We start from the raw sequence: 21,260 nt of genomic DNA, 5'->3' as shown, positions 1-21,260 counted from the left end.
TTACCCTTCTGAGTAGCTAGGATTATGGGTGTGAGCTACTGGCACCTGGCACTGACTCTCTCCTTTCTTGCCAGTTCATCTAGATGGTGCTTAGCTACCTCTGATCTCATTCTGGTATTTGTTCCTCAATTATCTTGCCTGAAATTTCCTGAGAGAGAATACAAAGGGTGAGGGGAGACCCAAGAGGGTGGATTGTGCGCAGAGGCAAAAACAGGATACCTTGCTGAGGAGCTAAGATCACATCAAAGGTACTTCCAGCCCCAAGGCCTCTTTCCTGGTCCATGTCCTGCTCCACCTGAACTTCAATCAAGGACCATGAACGATGGTGACGTTTGCCAAAGAAATCAAGCACAAGCAATATGTACTGGCCCAAACAGGGGAAGGATGAATGGGGCAAACACTATGGAAGAGGTCCTATTACCCCACCCCAAGACAGAGGTAAAAGACTCAGGGACGGAAAAAGTTTTGAGATAAGGGAATTTAAGGGACTTAAAAGAAATGTATAGCTTCAAGGAGAAGATGGAGTATGTGGTACTGGGTGAAAATATTCCATTCGGAGGCCCAGCTAGACTCCCACAGGCTCAGCCAAACATAGGCATTGCTCGTCTTTGAATGTCACGTGAAGATGATGGGCCGGAAGGTGTCAGATGTCTTCGGCTCTGCACAAGGCCAGTAGGGCTGACCTGCAGTCTCCTTTCACTGTGTCCTGTCAGCAAGGAAGGAAGTGTTAGAAAGCCTACTGCCAGCCAGGTGTTGGAGGCTCACGCCTGTAATCCTAGCTACTCAGGAGGCTGAAATCTGAGGATTGTGGTTTGAAGTCAGCCCAGGAAAGAAATTCTGTGAGACTCTTCAATTAATTACCCAAAAAGTGGAAGTAGGGGCTGGGAAGGTGGCTCAGTGGTAAAGTGCTTGCCTTGCATGCATGAGGCCCTGGGTTCGATTCCTCAGCACCACATAAGCGAAAAAGCCGGAAGTGGTGCTGTGGCTCAAGTGGTAGAGGGCTAGCCTTGAGCTGAAGGGTTGAGGGACAGTGCCCAGGCCAGAGTTCAGGCCCCACGACTGACAAAAATAAATAAATAAAAAGTGGGAGGTAGAACTATGGCCCTAGGGGTGGCACTAGCCTTGAGCAAAAATGCTTAGGGACATTGCCCAAGCCCCAACTGCAAGCACCAGGACTAGCACAATAAAAAGAAGGAAAGGGGCTGAGAAGGTGGCTCAGTGGTAGAGTACTTGCCTTGCATACATGAGGCCCTGGGTTCGATTCCTCAGCACCACATAAGTGAAAAAGCCGGAAGTGGCGCTGTGGCTCAAGTGGTAGAGTGCTAGTCTTGAGCTGAAGAGCTGAGGGACAGCACTCAGGCCCAGAGTTCAAACCCCACGACCGACCAAAAAAAAAAAAAGGAGGAAAGCTCTTTGCCACCATGGGCCAAGCTCATCTCGGAGGGGGCATGCTTCTGGCGCTTGTAGTCCTGAACTCAATTCACTGAATGTTCATGGGTTTTTTTGGGTTTTTTTTTTGTTTTTTTGGTCAGTCTTGGGCCTGAACTCTGGGCCTGGGCGCTGTCCCTCAGCTCTTCAGCTCAAGGCTAGTGCTCTTCCACTTAAGCCACAGCCCCACTTCCAGTTTTCTGAGTGGTTTATTGGAGATAAGAGTCTCATGGACTTTTCTGCCTAGGCTGAATTTGAACCACAATCCTCAGATCTTAGCCTCCTGAGTAGCTAGGATTACAGGCATGAGCCACTGGCAAGTGGCTTGTTCATGTTTTATATGGTGAGTATGGTCAGCTGTGGGTAGGGAAGGTAGATGAAGGAGAGGAAGTGAGGCTCTGGGGCTTCACACTACAAACTAGACAAGTTTTACCTGGAGAGAAGAATACAAAGACTTTCCAAATTTCTTCTTGAACTCAGCTCGGATGCTTAGGAGGTCAGTCTCACTTCGAGAGATAAGGATTCGCATGAGGACTTGGTAGTTGGGCTCAGTTTCCTGAGAAAGAAAGAAACAGATTAGGGTGGACAGTAAAATTTTCATTAAGAATAAGGTTTGAGGGCTGGGAAGGAGGCTCAGTGGTAGAGCGCTTGCCTTGCATGCATGAGGCCCTGGGTTCAATTCCTCAGCACCACATAAGCAGAAAAGGCCAGAAGTGGTGCTGTGGCTCTGGTAGAGCACTAGCCTTGAGCTGAAGAGCTGAGGGACAGCGCCCAGGCCCAGAGTTCAGGCGCATGACTGACAAAAAAAAAAAAAAAAAAAAAAAAAAAGAATAAGGTTTGACTTTGAAAAGCAGTCTGGAGGTTCCTCAGAAAACTAAATATAGAACTCCCCTATAACCCAGCCATACCAGTTGTAAGCATCTACCCTGAGCAACAGAAGCCAGGATACAAGGACACATGCACCTCCATGTTCATTGCAGCACTGTTCACAATAGCCAAGATATGGAAACAACCCAGATGCCACACTACAGATGAATGGATCCAAAATTTGTGGTACCTATATACAATGGAATATTATGCAGCCATTAGAAAGGACAAAATAATGGCATTTGAAATGGATGGAACTAGAAAAAAATCATTTTGAGTGAGGTAAGCCAAGAGCAAAGGGACAAATGGCACATGGTGTCCCTGATATGTGGATGTTAAATCCAAAACATAAGGAGATAAGAAACAAAGGACCTCCACTCATCTGGTCATATCATTACTAAATGACCCCATGCTGCTGAACACAGATATGGTACATATGCACACATCTGAGGGTAACTGGAAGGAAGACACAGAAACAGAGAGAAACAGGAAAACATACAACAGCGGGACCCATCAGCTGCACTGGACATTGATGAAAACAAACTAAGCAACTCAATGGCAGCAATGGGAGGGAGGGAATGAGAGGGAAAGAGGGAACAGCTGACACTAAGCAAAAGGAAAGAAATGTACACATCACTAGATGCGGAAGAAATAGCTGTATTGTCAAAGCTCATAGAATTCACAAGCTTTATAGACCATGATAGTGACAACTTGTCCCATGAAGGTTAGGATGATAATGACAATTTGTCCCATGAAGGTTAGAATGTGTTTGTGACTTTAACTAATATTACTATCTCACAATACTATGAAATTTGTGAACTTTATGTAATAACTTAACCATAATAGAAAAAAAAAATTTTTTTTTTCTGGTCCGGTAGTGGGGCTTGAACTCTGGGCCTGGGCGCTGTCCCTCAGCATTTCAGCTCAAGGCTAGCGCTCTACCACTTGAGCCAGTGTCACTTCCGGCTTTTTTTTTCTGCTTATGTGATGCTGAAGAATCGAACCCAGGGCCTCATGCATGCAAGGCAAGCGCTCTACCACTGAGCCACCTTCCCAGTCCTATATATATTTTTTTAAAAAAGAATAAGGTTTGAATTGGCTGGTGGTGGCTCATACCTATAATCCTAGCTACTCAGGAGGCTGAGATCTGAGGTTGCCCTTCGAAGCCAACCTGGGCAAAAAAGTCCATGAGACTCTTATCGCCAATAAACTAACCAGCAAAAGCTAGAAATAGCACTGTGGAGCCGGGCGCTGGTGGCTCACGCCTGTAATCCTAGCTACTCAGGAGGCTGAGATCTGAGGATCGCGGTTCAAAGCCAGCCCGGGCAGGAGAGACCGTGAGACTCCTATCTCCAATAAACCACCAGAAAACCGGAAGTGGCGCTGTAGCTCAAGTGGTAGAGCGCTAGCCTTGAGCTGAAGAGCTGAGGGACAGCGCCCAGGCCCAGAGTTCAAGCCCCACGACCGACAAAAAAAAAAAAAAGAAAGAAAAAAGAAAAAAAGAAATAGTACTGTGGCTCAAGTGGTAGAGCAAAAAGAAGTTCAAGACAGCACCCAGGCCCTGAGTTCAAGCCCTACAACCAGGAAAAACAAAAACAAAACATTGTATTTCGTTGTTATTGTTTTGAATGTGTGCAGGTTCTAAAACTTGAACTCAGGGCCTAACTTGAACTCTGAACTTTACTGCTCACTGTACTACTTAAGCCACAGCTCTACTTCTGGCTTTTTGATATTTTAATTGGAGATAAGAATCTCATGGACTGGGGCTGGAAAGGTGGCTCAGTGGTAGAGCGCTTGCCTTAGGTGTCCTGGGTTCCATTCCTCAGCACCACATACACAGAAAAAGCTGGAAGTGGCGCTGTGGCTCAAGTGGTAGAGCGCTAGCCTTGAGCTGAAATGCTGAGGGACAATGCCCAGGCCCAGAGTTCAGGTCCTATGACCAACAACAAAAAAAGGGGGTGGCTAGTAAGGTGGCTCAGTGGTAGAGTGCTTGCCTTGCATGCATGAGGCTCTGGGTTCGATTCCTCAGCACCACATAAGCAGAAAGAAAAAAAAAAGAATCTCATGGACTTTATCTTGTTCCAGCTGGCTTGAACTATGATCCTCAGATCTCAGCTTCCTGAGTAGATAGGCTTATTTAGGCATGAACCTATATTTCTTCTGGAGTAATTATCATGGACTTCATGGCTACTTCATTAACTTTCATGAGTCATCAGTTGTCATAAAGACTGCCAATTGTTCCTGAGTATACATTCCATTCCTTCCTAATTCTTTTTTTTTAGACTGAGTCTCACTGTGTTGCCCAAGATAGCCTTGAATTCAGTCTTCCTGCCTCACCCTCCCCAGGGCTGGAAGTACAGGCCTGAGCCAGGACGTCTGGCTCCTTTAGCCCAATCTTATCCTACTAACAAAGGTATAAAACTGAGGCAAGAGCCATTCATTAACTAAATATTCTCACCGATGTGCAAGTACTCTTTACACCAAAGCTATATTAAACATAATTCTAGTCTTAGCACTTAAAAATATACTTGGCATCTCATAATGCCCCAGGGCCTTCACCGGGAACCTTCACTGAGAGTTCAGATGGAGTGGCGGCATGGCTCGAGCAGTAGAGCACCTGCCCCGCAGCATGAAGCCCTCAGCTTAAATCTCAGTACCACCAAAAAAAGAGTTCAGATTGATCTAAACATGTTCCAAGTTAGCCTTCACTAGAAGTTATTTTTCTAAACAAAAATTCGTCACAATCTCTCAGAAAAGTCTCTCAGAAAAGAATACTATGAGAGTATGGTGATCTTGTTTTTTTTCCCTTTTAAAGAAATTCAGGGAGCTGGGGAGGTGGCTCAGTGGTAGAGCGCTTGCCTTGCATGCCTGAGGCCCTGGGTTCAATTCTTCAGCACCACATAGGCAAAAAAGCCAGAAGTGGTGCTGGGCTCAAGCAGTAGAGCGCTCACTTTGAGCTGAAGAGCATAGGGACAGCACCCAAGCCCAGAGTTCAAGCCCCCCGACCAACCAAAAAAAAAAAGAAAAACAAGAAAAAAAAAAAAGAAATTCAGAAAAATGGTCCAATATTTTTTTCTAACTTGAACGATAAACTTGACATTTACATCCAAGAATGTAGGTCCTATAATCCCAATAGTCTCAAAAATTATCTAATGGGGCTGGGAATGTGGCTTAGTGGTAGAATGCTTGTCTAGCATGCATGAATCCCTGGATTTGATTTCTCACTACCACATAAACAGAAAAAGCCAGAAGTGGCACTGTGGTTCAAGTAGTAGAATGCTAGCTTTGAGCAAAAAGAAGCTCAGGGACAGTGCCCAGGCCCTGAGTTTAAGTCCCAGATTGGAAAAAAAAAATCATGGAATGCTGGCATACGTGTATGTGTGTACGCACATGAGTGTACTACAGAGTACTCTGGCACTGAACTACACTCCCAGCCCACAAGTTATTTTTATGACAGGAATTTAGGCAGATAACCATAGCTCTTTGAATGAGTGTCAATGTTGACTCATTACAATGATCCAAGCTTTCTTGGGCAAGTATAGTAATCTTCTGTGAAGATAGAAATCTCTGGGTGAGGGAGCAAGTACTATATAGACTGTTTGGAATAGTCTTCAACGCCTTCTCAGACAGTAGACAGAAAGCTATTCCCTCTACAAAATGATCACCCTCTCCTCTTGTTCACAATTTTACACTTCAAAGATCTTCATACAACAGAATGACTGGATTCTTTTTTTGTTTGCTTGTTTTGTGCTGGAACTGGGGCTTGAACTCAGGGCCTGGGCACTGTCCCTGAGCTCTTTTGCTCAAGGCTAGTGTTCTACCACTTTGAGCCATAACTCTACTTCCTGTTTTTGAGTGATTAACTTGAGATAAGAGAGGGAAGACTAGGAGAGATGGGGAGGGAAGGGATGGTAGGGGAAGAACAAAGGAGGGGGTAACAATGCTCCTTAGGGGTCTGGGAAGGTGGCTCAGTGGTAGAGCGCTTGCCTTGCATGCATGAGGCCCTGGGTTCGATTCCTCAGAACCGCATAAGCAAAAAAAAGAAAAAAAGCCAGAAATGGCGCTGTGGCTCAAGTGGTAGAGAGCTAGCCTTGAGCTGAAGAGCTGAGGGACAGCGCCCAGGCCCAGAGTTCAGGCCCCACGACCGGACCCAAGAACAACAAAAAACAAACAAACAAAAAAACAATGCTCCTTAGGAAATGTACTCGTTACCTTACTCATGTAATTGAAACCTCTCTGTATAGTATCTTTTTTTTTTTTTTTTTGCGGGGGGGGGGGGGGGGGGGGGAGAGCCCGGTCATGGGGCCTGAACTCTGGGCCTGGGCGCTGTCCCTCAGTTCTTCAGCTCAAGGCTAGTGCTCTACCACTTGAGCCACAGCACCACTTCCAGCTTTTTTCTTTTTGCTTATGTGGTGCTGAGGAATCAAACCCAGGGCCTCAGGCATGCAAGGCAAGCACTCTACCACTGAGCCACCTTCACAGCCCCCTGTATAGTATCTTTACAGTAAAAAATTAATTTTTTAAAAAAGCCTCATAGGGACTTTTCTGCCCAGGCTGGCTTTGAACCACAATCCTCAGATCTCAGCCTCCTAAGTAACTAGGATTACAGGCATGAGCTACCAGCTCCTGGTGGTCTCAGCTTCTTTTTTTTTTTTTTTTTTTTGGTCGGTCGTGGGGCTTGAACTCTGGGCCTGGGCACTGTCCTTCAGCTCTTCAGCTCAAGGCTAGCACTCTACCACTTGAGCTACAGCGCCACTTCCGGTTTTCTGGTGGTTTATTGGAGATAGGAGTCTCACAGTCTTTCCTGCCTGGGCTGGCTTTGAACCGTGATCCTCAGATCTCAGCCTCCTGAGTAGCTAGGATTACAGGCATGAGCCACCAGCGCCCGGCTGGTCTCAGCTTCTTAAGTAGCTAGGTTTACACAGCATGAACCATCAGTACCTGGCAAAATGGCTGGATTAGTGAAGGTCATCAGTTTCAGAACACCAATATGGACTCCAATGTAACATTTGAAGAAGAGGTACCCTAGGTACTAAAAGCACTTAAGACAAAGGAGTTTGCACAGGGCAGAAACTGTATGTTATGGCTTACTAGCTGTGTGGCTTTGGACAAGGTACTTAACCTCTTTGTGCTCAGTTTTCTCATCTGAAAGCAGAATGGCTTGGAGGATTATTGAGGTATGTCACATACTGATAGGCCTTGGCACACAATGAGCACCTAAGAAGCATTGGTTCTTGCCGTTAACACTATTGCTAGATTTATTGCCACGACCTCTGACATCTGATGATGGACAAGGCACTGTCTTACAAAGCAAATTCATATCTATATTTGATCCTCTAGACATTCACAATACCAACACTTTAGCTTCAGTGCCCTCATGGGCATCGCTCAATTCTAATGACAACTTACTCCTCTGTGCTTGACAAGACAGTGTGTAAACACTGTAAGAGAGCTACAATAGGTTTATAAAGTGCATAAGAGATTGTTCCAAGCCAGGCACCATAGATCATGTCTGTTACTCTAGCTACTCAGGAGGCTGAGATCTAAGACTCTTAGCTCCAATTAACTAGCAAAAAGCCAGAAGTGGAGTTGTGGTTTAAGTGGTACAACACCAGACTCATTTTTTTTTTTTGCTGGTTGTGTTATGGGGCTTGAACTCTGGGCCTCGGAGCTGTTCCTCAGCTCTTCAGCTCAAAGTGAGTGCTCTACCACTTGAGCCACAGCACCACTTCTGATTTTCTGTTGGTTAATTGGAGATATGAGTCTCATGGACTTTCCTGCGTGGGCTGGCTTTGAACCGTGATCATCAGATCTCAGCCACCTCAGTAGATAGGATTATAGGCATGAGCCACTGGTGCCTAGCATTTGATCTTTTTATTGTGGTTGTTTTTTGTTTTTACCAGTCCTGGGGCTTGAACTCATGGCCTGGGCACTGTCCCTAAGCCTCTCTGTACTCAAGGCTAATGTTCTGCCACTTGAGCCACAGTGCCACTCCAACTTTTTCTGTTTATGTGGTACCGAGGAATTGAACCCAGGGCTTCATGTATGCTAGGCAAACACTCTACCACTGAGCCACATTCCCAGCCCCCAACACCCGACTTGAACAGAACAAAAAGCTAAGGGACAGTGGCCAGGCTTTCTCTCTCTCTCTCTCTCTCTCTCTCTCTCTCTCTCTCACACACACACACACACACACACACACATGCAAAAATGTTCTAAACAACCTGGAAAAATCTCTTTCCATAGGAGGGAAAAGGAGTATACCTCTCACCTGCAGGGCTAACTGAAGTTTGTCTGCAAAGTACAGTGGAGTGTTCCTGATCACGGAGGCTGGAAGCAAAGAGGGAAGGATGGAGGGCCACTGTCAGAGCCCCAGCTCCCCATCCCAGCAGAGAACCCTGCCCACACATCCACAGCTGCTCCCTACCTAGGCTGAGCAGGGCCGCCTGGGCACCTTCGTGGAAATGCTTCCTGATTGCTTCCTCCACCTCTTGCCCAGTGCACCGCTGGTACTGATCAAACACTTGTGAGGTGAGGAAAACCAATTGAAGGGAAGGAGAATTAATTATCACAGAGAAAGATGATCCCATCCCTTCTGCCCTCATTCTCCTCAGCCTAACTCATCGTTAGAGAAAGCTGGGGTTGGGGGGAAGGGAGCGTTCAAGAAGGCTGTGTGTACCTCGAACAAGGTGCTCAGGATTGCGCTGGGTGAAGATTAGGATCCATGGGTCTTCTGTGCTGGGCTTTGCAGACTGCTGTAGTGCCTGGGGAGAGAGGAGGGACTCAGCTAGAAGTGAAGCGGGATCTTTCCCTTGGGGTGCTGCTGTTCCAGCGTGATGGAAGTGGATTGGGAGTGAAAGGGTAATTTTTTTTTCACCTTTAAGTTTTTGTTTTTTTTTTTTTGGTCGGCTGTGGGGCTTGAACTCTGGGCCTGGGCGCTGTCCCTCAGCTCTTCAGCTTAAGGCGAGCGCTCTACCACTTGAGCTACAGCGCCACTTCCAGCTTTCTGGTGGTTTTATTGGAGATGGGAGTCTCACGGTCTCTCCTGCCCAGGCTGGCTTTGAACCGAGATCCTCAGATCTCAGCCTCCTGAGTAGCTAGGATTACAGGTGTGAGCCACCAGCGCCCAGCACCTTTAAGTTTTTTAAAATTTCAATTTTAATTTATTATTATTATTAAGGTGATGTAGCCTGGTGCTGATCGCTTATGCCCATAATCCTAGCTACTCAGGAAGCTAAGATCTGAGCACCGCAGTTTGAAGCTAGCCCAGACTCATCGCCAATAAATCACCAGAAAACTGGAAGTGGAGCTGTGGCTCAAAGTGGTAAAGTGCTAGCCTTGAGCAAAAGAGCTCAGAGACAGGGTCCAAGCCCTGAGTTCAAGCCCTACGAAAATCAATCAATCAATCAATCATCAATCAATCAAGTTGATGTACAGAGGGGTTACTGTTATATAAGTAGGTACTAAGTAGGGTTTTTTAGGGTTTTTTTTGTATTTTTGCCAGTCCTGGAGCTTGAACTAAGGGCCTGGTCACTGTCTCTGTGGCCTTTTCTGTGTATGTGGGTACTGAGGAATCAAACCCAGGGCTTCACCCATTTGAGACAAGGACTCTACCATAAGCCACATTCCCAGCCCCTGAGTATGTTTCTTTTGGGACAATGTCACCTCTTCTCTTGCTCTCTCCCAGTTTTTCCCTCTTAGACCCATTCATAAGTTGTATAGTTTATTTTCAACATAGTGGTGAGTTGGTTTTGGTGCCAGTTTGATCTCCAGGACTGTGTGCTGTCCCTGAGTTGTTTGTCTGTTTCTTGTTTTCTCAAGGCTAGAGCTCTACCACTTGAGCCACAGCGCTACTTCCAGCTTTTTGCTGTTTAATTAGAGATAAAGGTCTCACAGACTTTCCTACCGGGGCTGCTTCAAACCATGATTTTCAGATCTCAGCCTCCTGAGTAGGATTACAGGTGTGAGCCCCAGGTGCTTGGCATCGTTTGTTGAGAGAGGCCCTATATTTGCAACTCTATCCCTTGATTTGGGAAAATCCTTGTTCTGAGGAATTAAATAATTTCCAATCCCTAAGACAAGATCTAGGGAAGCTTCCTTGACCCCAGAGTCCTCCCGAGGAGTGTGTCAGCAGCAGAGGGGAAGGGGAAGGGGGGGCGAGACACCTCCTGCAGCAGAAACGAGTTGACAGGGCAGACAGGTAGATGGTTCTAGGCCCAAAGATGCAATGGTGGAGGGGCGCTGTGCACACTCTCCCAAGCCCCTGGCTCACCTGGACGTCCTGTTCTGCCAGATTGTAGTCGATGATTCCAGAGTAGCTCTCCCGGCCTCCCTGCAAGGAGACACTGTTCTTAGGAAGACTTTGTGAGAGGCAGCTCTTACTTTTCATCTCCAGATGGACAAACCAGACCCTGGCCTCCCTAAAGCCTTTGCTTGTCCATCACCTGCCAGCCGTGCCCACTGCTCTCTCGCCCATCCCCAGATCGGAGGTGTGAAACTCCCTTCCTTCTCAAGCCGGTCCTCACCTTGGCCAGAGCCAGGAGCAGGTCCTGCAACATGCCACAGGTGTTACACTTGATGTCCGCCTCAACCTCCACCTGGAAATCTGCCGTGGGGACAGGAGCTCTCTGATCCCTCCTGATTTCTCCCTCCCCTCAGAATAGAGAGAGTAGAGTTCCCCGTGACGGGTTGCGTCTCTGACCCACTGTGTCCTGCCATCCTGGCTATTTCCACTGGTAATAACCTAATGGCTGTTCATTCCCAGGATGTCTGACACAAGTGCCAGTCTGACCACTCAAAAAGCACCCCAAAGCTGTGAGGTGGGCGTGGCCTCATTCCTTCTCCTCCCAGCAGGAAGCATCCATCATTGCAGTGGTGTCCGGCTGGGGAAATGGATCCCGTGAAGACAGATGGCTAGGGCCTAGCCCTCCATCCGATTCCCAGTGGTGGAGATAGGACACAGTGTAGAAGAACAAGAAAAGGAGGAACTGAAGGAAAACGAGGAAAGCATGGGCTGGGGGTATAGCTCAGTGCCAGAATACTTGTCTGGCACATGCTAAGATCTTGAGTTCTATCCTCAGCACCATGAAGAGAAAGAGGAGGAAGAAGGAGGGAAGGAAGGAAGGAAGGAAGGAAGGAAAGAAGGAAGGAAGGAAGGAATTAAAAACATAGGCCAAGATTGGGGAAAGCAAGATAAAGGAGTAAAATGGTAAGAAGAGATGGGACCCAGGCACCTGTGGCTCATATCTGCCATGCTAGCTACTCAGGAGGCTGAAGCAGGAACAGTACCAGCATCAAAAAAAAAAAAAAAAAGAGGAAAAAAGCTAGTTACAAATTAGAGGGTAAGGCCTGTTTGTGGCAACCGGGCAGGGCCAGCTTCTTGGGCCTGAAAGGTGACATCCAAGACTTAAAGGCCCCACCTTACCCCCAGGCTTCAGGGAGGCATAAGGTTGACCCCTGGGGCTACGGGGGTGACAAGAGTCCCTTTGAAACTGTTCAGGAGTTTAACATTGTTATTACTTTTCCAATCTGCCCTGAAGTCTCAGACTAGGATAGTTTATCTTTGTTTCTTTGTCTTTAATGACAACATCTGGTTGTTTCCTCTGGGAAAACTGAGGCCCTGGCAGGGGAGAGAGCTTGAGGGAATGGAACTTGGTCATCCGGGTTCTCAGATGGCTCAGCTGAAGGGAAGTACTGGAGAGGAATGGACTGTCCTGTGGACCCCTCTCCCTCTCTTGTGACCCCCTCTTGAATTCTTACTGTGTTTGTAGACTGCCAGGCACTCCTGCAGCCTGGCTGGAGCTCGGGTGGCAAGAATTTCCATGGCTACATCCTCAGCAGAACCTGAGGCCTATAAGAAATGAGGAGGCTGATCTGAGACTGGACCAGGTCAGTAGCACAGCAAGATGGCAGATGGAAAGGCAGACAGCAGACACGGGCTACTGTCCACCCTGAGTCACTCGGGGTGGTTAGGAGGATAGGCACCAAGTCCACCCTCTGGAGTGGGCAAAGCCCAAGGAGTGGGCCCTCTCCTTCCCTCAGTGGTGTCCTTGATCCTTGGACACCTCAGCCAGTGTCCTCTCCTGCTACCTTCAAGGCTGTCCTCAATTCCTGGGCATCAAATTGGGCTGGGGGCTGCAGCAGAGCCACCACGATCCTCTCCAGGTTGCCTGAGAGCGCGGCCTGCAGTGACTTCAGCAGGTCCTGAAATAAATGCCCCCCATGGCAGAGGCAGTGGGGTTCAGGAGGAGAACTCCAGAAGAGTGTGTGTGTGTGTGTGTGTGTGTGTGAGTGTGTGTGTGTGTGTGTGTGTGTGTGTGTGTAGAGAGAGAGAGAGAGAGAGAGAGAGAGAGAGAGAGAGGGAGGGGAGAGAGATCTGGCTAGTTTTCATTTTATTTCAAGCATCAGCTTCCCGTTTAGCCAGAATGCAGGGGCTAGCTTAGGGAGCAGTTGCTGCTGCACCCCAAATCCCCGCCGCGGGTCCTCACTCTAGTCCTCTGTTCCTGGGAGGCCAGAGTGAATGGTCTCACCTGTTGGGTTCGTTCCTGGAAGGCTCGAGAAATGAGCTGTCTTTGCTCTCTGCTCCGATTTGTTAGGACATCAACAATGGCGCCATGGTCCACACCTGGACCGAGGGGAGAGCCAGGCTATCACCAGGGGCTCTGTAGGGGGATCCCCTACACCCCAGAGCAGAGAACAAGGCCTAAAAAGGCCTGGGAAGGAAAGAAGTCAGGGTGACTTCCCCCCTACTTCCATTGGCTCTCAAAAGAAAATGCAAACAAACTGCCAAAATGGCATGGAAATTTTACCCAAATTCAAGCCAAAGTAATCTGATGTGACGATTAAAAAAAAAATTCCAGGGCACTGGTGGCTCCTAAATGTGGCACCAGAGGCTCACGCTTGTAATCCTAGCAACTCAGAAGGCTGAGATCTGAGGATCAACCTGCAAAGCCAGCCCAGGCAGGAAAGTCCAAACTCTTATCTCCAATTAACCATCCAAAAACCAGAAGTGGAGCTATGGCTCAAATGGTAGAGTGCTAGCCTTGAGCACTAAAGCTCAGGGACAGTGCTCAGGCCCTGAGTTCAAACTCTAGGGCCAGCAGAAGTGTACATGTGCACACACATGAATGCATGTGCACAGACATACATACACACACACTCCCATGCAACTAGCAATTTTAACTTTCTGGCTCCTCTTAGGTCTATAGATTAGCTTGTAAAAGGTCATTCCTAATTGTAGAAGAAGAGGGCTCACCTTGGCCAGTAATGGCCTTCAGCAGCCTCTGCACATCCTTATCCACACTGAAGCTTAAGAAGGTCCTGAGAGTACCCAGGGTTCCCCAAGCGGCAGTCTGTAAGAACACGACACAATTAAGAGGGAGTATTGCTCAATGGCTCCCCTTGGCACAACCTCAGGAAGGTTCTCCACTCATAGCCCCTGAGTTAGCACATTAAAAACAATCCTGGAGGGGCTGGAAAGGTGGGTCAGTGGTAAAGCGCTTGCCTTGCATGCATGAGGCCCTGGGTTCGATTCCTCAGCAACACATAAGCAAAAAGAAAAAAGCCGGAAGTGGCGCTGTGGCTCAAGTGGTAGAGCACTAGCCTTGAGCTGAAGAGCTGAGGGACAGCACCCAGGCCCAGAGTTCAGGCCCCATGACGGGACCCAAAAAATTAATTAATTAATTAATTAATTAAAAAAAGTCTCACAGGAGGCTGAGATCTGAGGATCACGGTTCGAAGCCAGCCTGGGCAAGAAAGTCCATGAGACTTTTATCTCCAATAAAAACCACTAGAAAACCAATGGGAAGTGGCACTGTGGCTCAAGTGGTAGAGCACTAGCCTTGAGCTGAAGAGCTGAGGGACAGCACCCAAGCCCCATGACCAACCAAAAAAAAAGTGTCCCTTACTGACGGGTGCCAGTGGCTCAAGCCTGTAATACTAGCTACTCAGGAGACTGAGATCTGAGGATCATGGTTCAAAGCCAGCCTGAGCAGGTAAAGTCCCTAAGACTATCTCCAATAAACCACTCAGAAAACTGCAAGTGGCTCTGTGGCTCAAGTGGTAGAGCGCTAGCCTTGAGCTGAAGAGCTGAGGGACAGCGCCCAGGCCCAGAGTTCAGGCCCCACGACCAACCAAAAAAAAAAGTGTCCCTTACCTCTCTCCCCCTCCCCCCCCCCACACCGCCACTGCACTGGCAAAAGAGACAAGAGATGAAGGAAGGAAGGAAGGAAGGGAGGGAGGGAGGGACGGAGGGAGGGAGGGAGGGAGAGAGGCAGACAAGGAAGGAAGAAAGAAAGGAAAAATCCTGGGCCTAGGAGCTTGGCTCAAGGGTAGAGCACCTGTCTAGCTAGTACAAGATCCTGGTTCTGGAGCATTTATCTCCGGGGTAGAGCTCTTGCCTGACACACATAAAGCCCTGGGCCCCCATAAATATTATTTAGATAGATAAGTTCCTAAAATTCCAGCAGTCTCTACCTTGTTGGCAAGGCCCAGGTAGCTGAGTATCTCTCGCGTCACGGAGTGTCCCATACTGTCGCTGCTCACAGACATTGTACAACCGACTTCCTTAAGGAAGGAAACGGGGATGAGTTGAGGTGAATCTCCTCCTTGGGGCTACCATGACTGCCCTCCTCATGTAGACTCCGGGGGGCGGGGGGGGGAGGATAAGAGGGAACTTCCCACTTTCCCCACCTGTCACCCTCCTTAGGCAGCAAGCACTGACCAGAAAGACTTGGACCCAAGACTTTTCAGTCCTTAGCCAGAGGTGGTGCTTCCTTCTGAGGTCTAAGTCCTTCCAGGTCCCAGGGCAGTGCAGAGGAGTTCAGGGGATGTGGCTCAATTCAGCACACGGGAGAGGAGACAGCTCCGACTCGTGCCTCCCTCCCACAGGTAAGCCCCCAACCCCTGGCCACCAAGTTGCCTACCTGCTTGTCTGCCTTTCTCCCTAGGAATCTCAGGCTGGGGTCTTCAGGTCAGCAGGTGCAATCTCTGAGCTGATGGATGTGTCCTTGTGGGGACATGGGTCCCTGAACAAGACAGCAGAGCTTCTCAATCTGGGGAAGGAAAACATTTCCCCCTCTCCAAGTCATCCACAAGCCCCTCTCCCACACCTGCGGGCCAGCACTTACCCAATGGAGCTAGAGGTAGGTATGGTGGTGGCCTAGTGGCTTGCCTGTGTGGGCACCAGCTGGTGTGTAGCCTGGTAGAAGAAGGGGGCGTGGGCAGTCTCGGCTGAGCAGCTGGTCAGATGACCTCTCTTGTAGACCAACCCAGCTGTTGTTTTAGGCGTTGGCCCCTCCCAGCTGTGGGAGAGGACCAGGCAGTACCCGGTCCACATACAAACACCTCTCTGCCTAGCATCTCTCCTCCCAGGAACTGGGCCTTAACCCACGCAAGTGAACTCAGCCTGACTCTGGGCAGCTCAGCCGGACACAGGAGGCTTTGTGCATTGGTTTCCCTGTGGGGCCAGGTGGGACCTCAGAAGCCTGAAGTCTAGCTTCTGACCCAGCTCTGCCTCTGGCTCCAGCTCCCTGGGGGGGCAGGTCAGACAAGCTCGGGGCCGATTTCAAGATTGATAGAGAAAAACCAGTTAGGGCACATACCAGTAGGGCACCCCAGCCTGTACCCCACAGGGGGGTCCCAGCCTAGAAACTTCCTTGATGACTGCCTTATGAAAGCCAGCCAGCCTGGGTGGGGAAGACAGGGGACTGTTTATATCTGAAGAAGGAAGGGCCTAGGTAATCAGGGGTGGGATGGGCAGAGTCAGGAGAGAAAAATGTGCAGGGTGTTTCCTGCATGCTCGTGGGAGCATCCTGCTTCCAAAGGCCATGGATAAAGAAGGATAAAGCTCCCTGGGCCCTGGTTTTTTTAGATTCTTCCAGTTGCCTTTTGGCTGCTGGGGCTCTCTAGATGTTTCTGCTGCTGGTGATGCAAACTCAGCACCTGTGTTCAAGGTGGCTCAGGGCACAGAGCAGCAGGTGAAAGTCTTGTGGAGCCTCAGGAGGCCTGAGCGGTGGCTCCAGCCTCAACCCTCTAGGGGTTCAAGGCATTCTCCTTCTTGCCTGGCATGGAACCGGCATTACTTGTCTTCACGCCTCTGCTAATTGCCCAGACCAGGAGGCTGCTCCTGGTTTTCCTGTATCCCTAAAAGAGGGATTTACAGTGCTTCCACAGTCACCACACAAGAACATCCCAGCCTGGGGAAACACCACTAAGAAAGATTTCCAAGGTAACTAGTTACTTTTCATTTTTCTTTTGTATTAAAATGGTAAACCTGGAGCCAGCAGGCATGGGTTCAAGCCCAGGCTCCGCCAATTGTAAGGTTCTATCCACTTAAGTCATTGGAGCCCGCTAAATGGCTCTATTGGGGAAGAGACTGAGCTTGGGAGATATGCCCGGGCATCTAAGGACAGGTTTCCTAGGAGGAATAAATGAGATAATGTGTGTAATAGCATGTGGCAGACAAAACTACCTTGTAAATGAGAGGTGTTAGGGTGAGCAAACAAAAATACAGGACACCCAGTTAAATTAGAATTTCAGATAAACAATGAATGATTGTCGGTGTGACTCAAATATTTCATGTAATAGATTTCTGCCTTATGTTTACCTGGTGTTAGCTGGGTGTCCTGTGTTTTACCTGGCAACATGGAAAGCGCGACTGAGTCTTAGCATGGTGGCCAGAAGCAGAAGTGCTGGAGCCAAACTTGGCAAGCCAGAGTTCTGATCTCTGTGTGTTGCTGGGTAAGAACGTTAGCCTTTCTGTGCTCAGTTTCTCATCTTCAAAACAGTCATAGTACATAGCACTAGTCACAGGAGCCAAGCTGTGGAATCAGCCTACGTGCTTACTGACCTGTAATGAATTAAAGAAAATGTGGTATATATAGAGTGTTCCATAGAGCGTTCCTCAGACATAAACAAGAACAAAACTAGGCCGGGTGCTGGTGGCTCACGACTGTAATCCTCGCTACTCAGGAGGCTGAGATCTGAGGATCGAAGTTCAAAGGCAGCCTGGGCAGGAAAGGCCATGAGATTCTTTTTTTTTTTTCTTTTGTCAGTCGTGGATCTTGAACTCTGGGCCTGGGTGCTGTCCCTCAGCTCTTCAGCTCAAGGATAGCTCTCTACCACTTGAGCTACAGCGCCACTCCCGGTTTTCTGGTGGTTTATTGGATATAAGAGTTTCACAGAGTTTCCTGCCCGGGGCTGGCTTTGAACCGAGATTCTCAGATCTCAGCCTCCTGAGTAGCTATGAGCCACCAGCACCCGGAGGCCAATAAACCACCAGAAAACTGGAAGTGGCACTGTGGCTCAAGTGGTAGAGCGCTAGCCTTGAGCTGAAGAGCTGAGGAATAGTGCCCAGGCACAGAGTTCAAGCCCCACGACGGGAAAAAAAAAAGAACAAAACTATGACATTTTCAGGAAAATGGATGGCACTGGAGATCATTCTGGTGAGTGAAATAAGTCAAACTAAAAAGGCGGAGTATAGCTGGACGTTGGTGGCTCACGCCTGTAATCCTAGCTACTCAGGAGGCTGAGATATGAGGATCTCAGATCAAAGCCAGCCTGGGCAGAAAAGTCTGTGAGACTCTTATCTCCTGTAAAACCACCAGAAAATGGAAAGTGGTGCTGTGGCTCAAGTGGCAGAGCACTGGCCTTGAGCTGAAGAGCACAGGGACAGTGCCCAAGCCCAGAGTTCAAGCCCCACGACTGACAAAAAAAAAAAAGGCCAAGTATCACGTTTTCACTCTAGACCTAAAATGACAATGATGGTGATAATAATAATAATGTGACATGAGTATAAATGGGGGACTGCTTAGGGGTGATCAGAGGAAAGGTAGAAAGGAGATACTTCTAGGGAGTAAAGCGGGCATAAGTACATTAGACACACACACACACACACACACACACACACACAAATATACAAGGAAGTCCACCAAACACTGTTTGAAAAAGAGGGTGAACTTACTCAAAGCACATAGTATCTATGGAATTATTAAAATGAACTCCTTGTGTGCCCGTCATGTATGCTAATAAAAATAGTAAACAAAACATAGTAGTGTTTACATTCTGGATTGTTGTGAAAATTAACTAAGTACACATGGGTAGGTAGGCAGGAAGCTCAGTGACAGAGCAGTTAATTGTCTGCCTAGCTGGGTGAGGTCCTGGACTCTATCCTCAGCATCTCCTTCCCCACCCAAATACACTTAAGAAAAGTTCTAGGTACAGAGTATTAAGTACGGGTGTCAAAATGTTGACTAATATATAACAATAAGTATTGTTACAACATTATTTTATAATGATAGCTTATTACTACTTGTCCTACTACATGTCCTACCTTAGCCCTCTTCTGCAACTTCCTCTTTGCAATCCCCCAATATGGCCACAAGAGGACACCACCAACCACCAAGAATATGGAGTCCTGCACTACAAGCTGCCTGAGATCTCTGGCTCCTCCCCCAGATATCAAAGGGCTCTTTCTGCCAACTTGTTGAGAAGTGCAGACTCCTAAGGACATGGCCCTGGTGGGTAGATAGAGTCAGAAGAGCTTCAGGTAGATTTCTACTTACCGCATCCACATGAGGCAGACCTCTGGATACATGCAAAGACTGCAGTGACGCTGGCTGACTACAATACAGCCATAGTCTCCATGCCCTGGGTTTTGGAACTCTTCAGAAGCTCTTCTAGCTGTACATGCCCAACAGGCTTGGGAGAAAAAGAAGGAAGGGTAAGGGTACCTGGTTGCCCAGTCCAAACCTTTCTAAGCAATTCCTGGCAAAACTGCAAGCTATCGCTTGGTGCTGGTAGGCCATACCTATAATCCTAGCTACTCAGGAGGCTGAAATCTGAGGATCATAAGTCGAGGCTAGCCAGGCCAGGAAAGTCTGTGAGACCCTTTTCTCCAATTAACCTCAAGAAAACCAGAAATGGTGCTGAAGTTCAAGTGGTAGAGTGCTAGTCTTGAGCAAAAGAGCCCAGAGACTGGGCCAGGGACCTGACTTCCAGCCCACAGGACTGACAAAAACAACAAACAAAAACCCCAGCAAACTACACTCTGAAATCTGGAGAAGGTACACAGAAGCCCAATCACGTGGCAGAAGTGAAGTCTTGTGGCTGAAGAGCAGGAGGTGTGTGTGTGTGTGTGTGTGTGTGTGTGTGTGTGTGTGTGTGTGTGTGTGTGTGTGTGTGTGTGTGTGTGTGTGTGTGTGTGATGCAATTTTAGTGGCTCTGCTGATACTAGGACGGAAACTCATTCCCTTTATTTACTTTATTTTTATTTTCTAGTTCTGGGGAACTTGAACTTGAACTCAGGGCACTGTTCCTGAGATTCTTTTCGCTCAAGACTAGCACTCTACCACTTGAGCCACAGTGCCACTTTCTGTTTATGTGGAACTGAGGAATTGAACCCAAGGTTTCATGCATGCTAGGCAAGTACTGTACCTCTAAGCCACATCCCCACATCACTCCTTTTGCTTGTGGGTTTTGTTTTGCTTAATACCAGGAGCAGAAGGAGGCTTTCTGATTCACCTTCCACCCCACGCTCTAAATTAGAGGATTTCAAGCTTGGTTTGAAATCTTATATCTAAGAGATTATCTAATCTGCTCTCCTTAATTACTGATTCAAGGAAGGCGTGTGATTTCCCAAGGCTATGTTGCTAGAATAGAACCCAATTTCCCAATTCCTTCTTGATGATATCTCACCCCTTGAGGACACGGCTGGTTTTCAGTCCCTCTTAGTGGAATACTCAACTGTTAGTTGAATCAGGAAAACTTGTATACCCTTAATCCCCATATTGCTTTTCTACCCATACTTTTGCATTACATGATGTCAGGATATACAGAGTTCTGTCCTATGTTACCTTGTCAGGAAACTTCTCCTCCTTGCCCAACAGTTTCTGTGTTACATATAAGGCCCACCTTTCAGAATTGAGGTCCCTGTGTTGGCCTGGCCCAGGAGCTTACTCAGCTATCTAAACTCTGGTCCTTAGGGCTTGTCCTCTGCCTTGGGACACCTCATCAGCCCATACAGAAGGAAGTGAGTCACTACAAGGCAGGCTGTACTTGAGGCACTATGGGCATGGGCATGCCAGTCTGGGGGAGGGGAGATGGTGATCAGAATCTCCTGGTCTAGCCAAGACAGTGCAGGAATAACATGGTCCTAATGCTGGCTAAGGTCCAGTTTTCCCTTCTCTATCCACTTTATCCATTGTCTCCTGGGGGAGGGGTACATTGTTTTTAATTCTCAGGCCTTCATTATCCTCCTGCCCCCATCTCCTCACTGCTATAATTAAAAAAGTTCATCAGTCTTCGGTCTTTGCAAGTAAGTATTTAAACATTTTGGAACTGGAAGTAGAGTGTCTACAGAGCAAGCATAAAACAAAAAACCCACAAAAGCTATTTCTAGACAGGTACAGTGGCTCATGCCTGTAATCTTAGCTACTTAGGAGACTTAAGATCAGGAGGATCATAGTTTTGAGGATAACCAGGGCAAAATTTCAGAGCTGCAAGCAATGGTGTACTCCTGTCAGCTTAACTATGGAGAAAGTATAAATAGTAAGGTATTTGTCCAGCTTGCCCTCTCCCAGCAAGAAGCAAGACCCTACTCAAAAAATGACGAAAGCTGAGCTAGAAGTGTGGTTCAGGTGGTGGAGTGCCAGCCTAGCAAGCAGGAGGTCCTGAATTCAAACCCCAGGACAGAAAACAAACAAAACCAGCCACAGAGCCCATTGCCAGTGCCCCATGCCTGTCATGCTACTCAGGAAGCTGAGATCTGAGGATAGCGGTTCAAAGCCAGCCCAGGCAGGAAAGTCTGTGAGACTCTTCTCTCCAATTAACCACCAGAAAACTGGAAGTGGAACTGTGGTTCAAAGTGGTACAGCCCTAGCTTTGAGTGGGAAATGCTCAGGGTCAGTGCCCAGGCCCTGAGTTCAAGCCCCATGACCCCAAACAAAACAAAAACACGCACAGATGGA

The 21,260-nt window shown here is 48.0% G+C and overlaps 1 protein-coding gene across 5 annotated transcripts; it reads right to left on the bottom strand.

The window, feature by feature from the left end:
- Positions 1-291: 291 nt before the first annotated feature.
- On the bottom strand, positions 292-20,875 carry LOC138821492 (annexin A9-like). 5 transcript variants are annotated; one of them, XM_070013775.1, is made up of 17 exons: positions 19,990-20,875; positions 18,858-18,993; positions 16,901-17,143; positions 15,423-15,493; positions 15,219-15,320; positions 14,770-14,859; positions 13,550-13,646; positions 12,825-12,919; positions 12,385-12,498; positions 12,055-12,145; positions 10,821-10,900; positions 10,568-10,627; positions 8,975-9,059; positions 8,723-8,818; positions 8,567-8,625; positions 1,862-1,984; positions 293-706 (listed from the first exon to the last, which is right to left on the bottom strand). In XM_070013775.1, exons 6-17 carry the CDS (start codon positions 14,842-14,844, stop codon positions 644-646), a joined length of 1,038 nt encoding a protein of 345 aa, XP_069869876.1. In that variant the 5' UTR covers positions 14,845-14,859; positions 15,219-15,320; positions 15,423-15,493; positions 16,901-17,143; positions 18,858-18,993; positions 19,990-20,875; the 3' UTR covers positions 293-643. The 5 variants fall into 5 exon arrangements, with proteins under 5 accessions (XP_069869880.1, XP_069869876.1, XP_069869877.1 ...); XM_070013776.1 differs by lacking the exon at positions 19,990-20,875 and adding an exon at positions 19,103-19,125 and having other exon boundaries at positions 16,931-17,143; XM_070013778.1 differs by lacking the exons at positions 16,901-17,143; positions 18,858-18,993; positions 19,990-20,875 and having other exon boundaries at positions 15,423-15,760.
- Positions 20,876-21,260: the final 385 nt, after the last annotated feature.

This window comes from Dipodomys merriami, unplaced genomic scaffold (assembly GCF_024711535.1).
Source record: "Dipodomys merriami isolate MVZ:Mamm:240054 unplaced genomic scaffold, mDipMer1.0.p SCAF_92, whole genome shotgun sequence".
In the NCBI taxonomy this organism is placed as follows: Eukaryota; Metazoa; Chordata; class Mammalia; order Rodentia; family Heteromyidae; genus Dipodomys; species Dipodomys merriami.
Note: the sequence above shows the minus strand (reverse complement) of the source record. Positions and strands in the feature narration are given on the sequence as shown.

Coding starts and splice junctions, on each gene's coding strand:
- LOC138821492 (XM_070013775.1), bottom strand. CDS start 14,844: ATGTCTGTGAGCAGCGACAGTATGGGACACTCCGTGACGCGAGAGATA. Junction 13,647..14,769: donor ACCTGGGCCTTGCCAACAAG/GTAGAGACTGCT, acceptor GTGTTCTTACAG/ACTGCCGCTTGGGGAACCCT. Junction 9,060..10,567: donor TGGCAGAACAGGACGTCCAG/GTGAGCCAGGGG, acceptor CTCTCTCCCCAG/GCACTACAGCAGTCTGCAAA.